General features: G+C 53.3%; 1 protein-coding gene across 2 annotated transcripts in view; it reads right to left on the bottom strand.

Annotated features, from left to right (window-relative positions):
• The window catches only part of SALL1 (spalt like transcription factor 1), a 16,839-nt gene extending 12,102 nt beyond the window's left edge, over positions 1-4,737 (bottom strand). Inside the window, exons 1-2 of one of the 2 annotated variants that reach the window (XM_074913336.1) lie at positions 4,250-4,737; positions 3,568-3,660 (exon numbers count right to left, since the gene is read on the bottom strand). In XM_074913336.1, the coding sequence (XP_074769437.1) occupies positions 3,568-3,643 (76 nt within the window). In that variant the 5' untranslated portion in view covers positions 3,644-3,660; positions 4,250-4,737. Of the gene's footprint in view, positions 1-3,567; positions 4,078-4,249 lie in introns of those variants that run through there. The other variant, XM_074913335.1, reaches the window with a different exon arrangement.
• Between the last annotated feature and the right edge of the window lie 3,133 nt (positions 4,738-7,870).

Raw genomic sequence — 7,870 nt, 5'->3', positions numbered from 1 at the left:
AGAAAGCGATCATAATTTCTCTCATTTCATGGGCCCAGTAACAATTACGTGGATGATCATAATGCTGCAGCAAGAATTTACCAAAATCCATTGACATGAAAAGGCACTGGTTCTGACAAGCCTTTATTTGGAAGGGCAGCAAATATTTTCTTACTCAAAGTCTATCTGGTTTATTTCTCTAATATAACTTTTGCCTTGGAAAATTACGCTCCAAGAATATACTTTTACAATTGGGAATGCAATTCCAACCAACTAAAAAAAAAATTAAAAATCTAAAATGTCACAAAAGTGGCTGAAGTTATTAACAAAAGGAAATAATCCCGCAATCTCCTGACCACTTCCTACCAGTAATTAGTTACTTGTTGAATATAATTTACGCTGCAAGTAATTTCTGCTATTAATCTGAGAGCTGTTCTGGTTAATCCAATACAAACTTTATCAAATGTGCACATGCACAGGATTTCACAAGGGTAAACTTACTTATCCATTGATTGCACCAAAAATACATTTTAAGAGGAAAGTCTTCCTGGTAAGAGTGAACTGTATGAGCTTTGAACTTTAGAAAAAAAAAAAAAAAAAGAGAGAGAGCAGTAAAAAAAAAAAAAACCAACCATGCTGTTGCAGTCAGAGGAACTTTTTTTTGATCGATCTTTAGCTATGAAACCATAGGAGAAAGTTTTAACAAACCAGAATTCAAATTAGAAGCAAGAAATTTTCACGGGGCCACTCATTCGCTCAAAATACTGCCCAGCAGTACCTCACTGCAAGTGTCTCAAGGAGCAGCGATGCCACATTTGCCTGAGCCCTGCGCAAACTGTAGATGATCTGGCAAACCTGAATTCACAGTATGAAAGGAGAAGAAAGGAGCGCTTGGAATTTCGAGGTTTTGTTTTGTAATTTCAAGGCATATAATGCAAACTCGTCCCTGCCGCAGCTCACCCACCCTGTCTTGCTCCAGTGTGAAGCTGCTGCCAGGGCTGGGGACCCCGGAAAGGCGAGGGTAGCTCTGTGCTAGTATTATTACAGCGGTCTGAATCCTGAAACACCATTACAAAACGCACCCTCTAGGCAACTTACTCAAAACTTATTGTCTAACCACGTAAACCAGCCATAACCTAAAAGCCTTACTAGGGATGAGCGGGGGGGGAGGCTCCTACAGATTTTATAGTAAAGCACGCTGCTTTTCCTAGGAAGCCGCTCGGTATTTTAAAAAAATAATAAACTTCGTTATTCACTCATTTAACTTACGATAGGCACACAAACTAAACAAAAGCTTCACTTCCATGCCATCCTTTCAGGCAAAATCCAACTTACTTCAAGTACATCCTTTAGCAACAGGCAGTAAAGCTACTCAGTTAACATTCCTTTCTCCCACTCCCACTGTCTTTCATTTGAAAATGATGTGCAAAATCAGATTAAAGGACTAAAACCAGAAGAAAACGGCTACTTTTAAAAAAAGATAGTTGGAGGTGTTTTGACCTGTTCCATCTACTATAACAACAACAACAAAAAAGATAGCGAACGTCAAAAGATGCACTCATACAAACTGAAGATGTGAAAAATCCCTCCCTGCTTTCCCAGGAAGATAATTTCCACTTCAGCTTTCCCTTTCTCTGATCACTTTAAGAAGTTCCAAATTCTTTCATAGGAGGCCGATGAAAGACAAATAAAAACCTAACGTTTTCCTCAACTCCTACTCTAAACTTCAAGCGGAAGTAGAAATAACATCGGAAGAAAAATAAATACGCTTACTGAGATGAGAAAGGGGATTGTGCTGAGCAAACGGCAAAACTCGAGTGCACTCAGAGCGCACAAAACTCAGCTAAAAACCAGAAGTCGCCTCCCAGGAACCAAATGACTTTTAGGAAACGTTTCGGCTGAGCTACGCGAAGCGGGGGCTTCTGTCTTTGCTGCTTTACGAGGGAGGCGTCCCCGGGCTTTTGGAAGCCGGGTAAACGCTCCTGCAGGCGGGACAACATCCCGCAAACTTTCCGACTCGATTCACCGCGCGGAGGCCGGGCCGGGACCCTCTCCCCCGCGTTCCGCCCCCGCGCAGCCGAGGGGCGCGGGCACCGCACCCGGCCCCGCCGCTCCCGGGGCCGCCACCGCGCCGGGCCGGGCCGGGGCAGCAGCGCGGCGGGCCCAGGGCAGCAGGCACCGCCGGAGCGCGGAGCGGCCGCGGGAGCGGAGGGCCCCGCGCCAGCGCTTCCTCGGGAAGTTGCCGGGGGAAGACCGAGGTGCCTCCGAGCGGCCCAAGGGGCACCGCCGCGCCCCGGCCCGCCCTTACCTGCCCGCCGGGAGCGCTTCTGCCCCGCGGCGCCCTCCGCGCCTGCCGCCGGCGGGTCCCCCCGCAGCCCCCCGGCGCTCGCCCTCCTCATGGCCGCTGGGGGGGCTGGCGGCGGGCGCAGGGGGGGACGCTGCCCCCGGGCCGGGCGGCCCCGCCGGCCCCCGCCTTCCCGGCCGCGGCTCTCGCCGACCACTTGTCACCCCGCGTCCCGGCACAGGTACGGGCAGGGGCACGTCCCCTCTGCCGCCCGCCGGGCTGCGCCGAGCTCTTCCAAATCCCCCAGCTCCCGGAGACAGAGGGAAAATGTGGGGAGGGAAGGAAAAAAAAAAAGAAGAAAAAAAAAGAAAAGAAAGAAAAAAATAAAAGAAGAGAGATTTCACACGCTCCCCTCTCCAAATCCTGGCGGACAAAGCCAGCGTTTATTCCTCGCTCACCGACTTGGAGGGGAGGGGGAGACGGAGGAAAAAAAAAACCAAAACCAAAAAAACCAACAGCCTTAGGGAAAGCAAACAAGCCCCCGCACTGCCTGGAGCTTCCACGCAAGCGGCCGCGGAGCTCCTCTCCGGCGCGGCGGCTGCGCGGAGCGCGGCGGCGGCTGCCGGGACGGGGCGATCCCCCCCGCGGCCCGGCCCGGCGGCGGTAACTTTTCCGCCTCCAGGAAGCTTTTCGTGCAGCCGGAGGCCGGGGCTGCTCGGCGGCGGGGCAGCGACCCCCGCTCGGAGGGACTGAGGGGAGTGGGGGGTGCGGGAGCGCTGTGGTCCGCGGGGGTGTTGCGGGGGGGGGGGGGGGGGGTAGGCAAGAAAAGTGGGTGCCCGGGGGGGGTTTTCCGCCCCTTTCGGGGGGACGGCGCGGGCAGCGTGTGTGGCCGGACGGGGCATCCGTCCCGCGGGGCTCCAGGATCAGCCGCCCCGCTGCAGCCCCACTTTGTTCCTCCGCTCCGTGGGGCGCGGAGGAAGGCGCGGGGGGCGCGGATCCATCTCCCGCGGGCTCAGGATGCCAGACCGCCCCGCGGGGGGAGGGCGGAGGGAAAACATCAAAAAACGGAAAGAGTTTGGAGTTTCGTTAAGAAACAGGCGAAACAAAATGCTGAGTTAAAAAAATAAAATAAAAGCCAAGAACTTGGACCAAAACCCCAGCAGGAACCCCCCCGCACATAACTCCGGGAGATCCAGCTGTCCCGCTCCGCTGCCCGGCGCAGTCCCCTCTCCCCGCAAGGTAAGTTGATCTATTTTGTGTGTGTTTGTGTTAAAATGTGTGCGAGGGAGAGGAGAAGAACTCACCATTTCGCTGGGATAACAAGGCCAGATCGGGGTCGGATTGGAAATGCTGAGGCTTCGCCTGCTTCCTCCGCGACATGCTGGCTCAAACATCAGCTGGGGCAGAATAAAAAATTACTAAAAAAAAATCTTCTCAAAATTACGGAAATCGAGCCTCCCCCCCCCCAGCCTCCCCAATCCTCCGCGCACCGCGCATGTGTCCTGCTATAATTATGATTATCAATAATGCATTGCGATTAATCATAGAGGGGCTCTTTGAAAGGCGATTGGCACATGGCCAGCTCTATTCAAACCAGCTCGCCTTAATCAATTAGGCGCTGATTTGCTGGAGACCCTTGTCTCTCCGCCGCTCCCACCCAATGAGTCGATCCATGTGGCAGGAGAAGGGGCTGGATTTCCCCAAAGCTGTTTGGATACAGTTTAACCCTCTTAGCAACCAGCTGGGGCTGCATCGCGCCATCCCGGTTACTATAGGAATGTGTCTCCCCTCGCCCCTTCCTCCAGCCCCGACGGGCTCCCCGCGCCTCCCTCCCTTTTTGCGTTGCGTTTCACTTTTTTTCATCTTTTTTTTTCTTTTTTTTTTTGCTTTTTTGTTTAAAAAGCTCCCACCCACCCCCCCCCGCCCAAAGCCCCGGCCCACGGAGGAGGGCAGGGTAAGCAGTAATCGACCAAGGGGAGGACGCACGGCTGGGGGCGGTCGGCGGGAGCCGCGGGCGCGGAGGGGCGGCCCCGCACCCCGGCGGCGCCCGGCAAGTGTCGGCGCGGGGAGAGCCCGGCCCCGCTCCGGCCGCCGCCCGGCCCCGCGCACTGCCGCTCGCTCCGGCCCGCTGCTGCGAAAAGTTTCGAGTGGTGGGTTGTTTTTGTTTTTTTTTCCTTTCCTCGTTGTTTTTTTTTCCTTTTCCTGGTCCCGCATTTGCAAATAAAGATCCATTTTCGCCCTCCCCCAGCTCTCCCCCGCCTCCCCCCGCCCCCCGCTCTATTTCCATATATCACAGGCCCAAGGGGTGCTGAAAATAGGAAGGGTTTGTTTTTTATCTCACACATTCCCAGGACAATTAGGGCGCCGCTGGGAGCGGCGGGCGGGCCAGGCGGACGCCCCGCCCCCTGCCGCCGCGCCGGTTGGCTGCGCCCCGAGTCAATCCTCCCGCCGCCGCCGGGGGAGGCCGGCGCTGGGGGCGGGCGGTGCGCCCCGCTCCGCGGCCCCGCTCCGCGCCGCTGCCCCCCTGCCCCGCCCGGCGCCACGGGTGCCTCCGCTCCCCCGTGCCCCGCAGGATCGCTCCTGACTTTTGTTTCCCTCCCGGCCGCGGGAGCGATGCGCATCTGCCTGCCGGAGGCGGCCCCGGCCGCGCACAGACTGGCGGGGGGGGGGGGGGCGCGGAGCGGCCCGCGGGTGCCCGCGCAGGAGCCTGCGGGCCAGGCGTGCGCGCAGGCGGAGCCGGGCTAACTTGGCGAAGTTGGACGCGGGGCTGCGGCGGGCAGGGCCGGGCCGGGCCGGGCCGGGCGGCCGCCACCGCGCCCCTGCGCGCCCCGGGACCGCTGCCTGTGCCGAGCGCTGAACACTCCCGGCACCGGGACCCTGCGGGCTCCGCGCTCCCACCGCAGACCGCATCGCGCAGCGAACTTTTACACCCGGGTGTTACTTCCAGTGGAGGGATCTCGTACAAACAAGTTTCACGGTCTTGAAATAAAAAGTACAGTTGCAAGGAGGCTACAGACAACGCTATTTTTAATATCTCGTATATCCAGCGATACACGTACACCGCGGATAAATGGCGTGTGTTCCCCCTGCGCTCACGACGCTCGCTGCTCTCCGCACCCCTTCGCATGTCACTCTGGTCCTTGCACGAAAAGTTACTCTGTGAAATAAGCTGAGCTGGGAGAAGCGGGAACGCAGGCGATTTCTTTTCCTCCACCCTGACCCAACTAGTGCTCTCTCCTCCCACTCCCCTCGCGGGATTATTTACTCTTCTATAGTAGCTACTCCTTTTCCCCGTATTAATATTAACAAACTCTCTGTAAAAGCAAGAGGCTGATCAGATACAACTCATTTCAATTTCAAATGAGCCGGTAAAACCTAGAGAGCGAGAGAGAGGAGAAGGGGAGAGAGGGAGAAATCTTCCCATTCGAGGAAGCGGCTCACTCGTGTTTTCTTCTCATTATTAAACGAAAGAGACTGTAAAACGTTTAGCAAGAAGGGTGAAAAAAACCAACAGCCGCAAAACCCAAACAAACAAACGCATACGAACCGAAAAAGCCTCCCAGGTGCCACTCCAGTATTTAGTCAGCGTTGCAAAGTGGTCGCTGACGCCTCTTTTCATTTCTGCACAGGGCAAGCCCCCTCCCTCCCCACAGCATTTGGTACAGTAGATTTTGAGAGAAAGACAAACGAAGCTATCAGCGGGGATGATGTTGAAGAATGAAGATAATAATGTTGCTATAGGTGGTACTTCACATGACATTATTTTTCACTGAATATTTAAAGAGATGTTTCGGCAGAGATGGATACACTCAGCGCAGGCTGTCACCCTCCTTACCCTGAGACAGTGGGAAAGGAACCGAACCTGAACGTATAGAAATGCCCACGTTACTTACAGCTAGCACGCAGCCACACGTAGATGCGCACAAAATACCCACACGGATCTATTTACACATCTGTGTCTCTATTTCTAACTGTATCAATCACTCCATTAGCTTCCCACGGTTTCTAATCTAACCGCTCTCCCAAAATTATTCGCGTTTACAATTTCATTATACATTTGTCGATTAAGCTCAAGACAAATTTCCCCAGATGTGCAGTACCTTTGCTTCGTGGCTGGAAAAAGGCGGCCGTGGACTGGTAATTAAAAAGCAACAACAAGAAGAAAAACAGTGGCTTGAAGAAAATTAATCTGGAGAAATTAAGTTTTATAACTTTTTTTTTTTTTCGTTTCTCTTCTCCCTCGCTCGTGTATAAAGCGGCGCCTGGCATTTCATCTAGGACCGCTTGATTATTTATTGTTTGTTTTCCTCTCCTTTGCTGGGGGCCGGGAGGGGTGGGGAAAGGGTGGGGGCAGAGCAGCATTGCCAGGGCTAGAGAAAAATCGGTCTTTATTGTTGTTGATAGCAATACATCAATTAAACGTCATTGTCTCTAGCAGAAGTTGTGAGAGTTCACAAGCGTAAATACTCTGATCTTGGGTTTTCCCTCTCGAAGCTCCAGATGACAGTGACAGATATTTTTCCCTCCCCGCCACACCTTGGAGATTTTTTTTTCCCTCGGATTATTCTTTTTAATGGAGGTGGGAGGCTTTCTAATGTGCTTCAATGCAAATCAGCCTGGCTGGAAGACACCCGTGGTGGGGATCGATCTCCAGTTCATTGAGATGAGCACTGAAGGGAGATGGTAAACAGGGGATAATTTGCAGTTCATTCTGCTGAGAGACGGTTTCAATGAGATGCAACACACTAGACTGGATTATTGTTATTAAGGTTTGCGATCAGACACAACACCCTTCACGCGCAGGGGTTAAAAGCTACACAATCCCCACATAGTTATAATACATCGTTAATAACGATCTGGGGGGAAATCCAATTGATTTCATATTTTCTGCCAATTTTCACCTCTGGAGCACTCGGAGGCGGAGGGCGCGGGGAGGCAGCGGCGCTGCCGCGGAGGCACCGGCGGGGCAGCCCAACCTGCGGCACCGCTTCGGCTCCGCGCCGCTCTCCCAGCAATTAAAACCCTGTCAAGAAAACGCTCTCTCCGTCTAATCGAACCCTTCACATTTTCACACTGCAGAAATACCCGCTTTTCAGTTAGCAGGGCAGTTGTTCTTTTCCTTCTCCCCCGCCCTTACCCTTCGCTTTCTGTGTTCTCCTTTTGCCTTTTATTTATTTTTTTTTAACTACAAAAGATACACCGCACAAGAGTTTTCAACGTCGCTACAGCTGACCTCTCAAGCCGTTTTTCAGCGAACACAGGTTACGTATATTTCAGAAATGTGTGTAATTAGGGGCTTCCAGATGCTGCAGTCAGCTGGGAACTTGGCTTTGTGCTCCTATATATAATAAACTTTTGAGACAGTCCTGGGGCGCAGCTACCCAGGGGCAGCGAGCACCAGCTCTCTGGAATTGTTTTATTATCAATAGCCTGGATCACGCCATTCAATATGGACACTGCAAGTCCTGTGACTGTGTGGGTTTAGGTATGACTACTTTTGTGGACACGCTGTCAGCTCCCCCCTCCTCCCGCGCTCTCTCTCTCGCTCTCTCTCTCGCTCTCTTTTTTTTTTTTCTTTTTTTTTTTTCTTTTTTAATTTATTTATTC

This window comes from Athene noctua, chromosome 9, assembly GCF_965140245.1.
Source record: "Athene noctua chromosome 9, bAthNoc1.hap1.1, whole genome shotgun sequence".
Classification (NCBI taxonomy): domain Eukaryota; kingdom Metazoa; phylum Chordata; class Aves; order Strigiformes; family Strigidae; genus Athene; species Athene noctua.
Note: the sequence above shows the minus strand (reverse complement) of the source record. Positions and strands in the feature narration are given on the sequence as shown.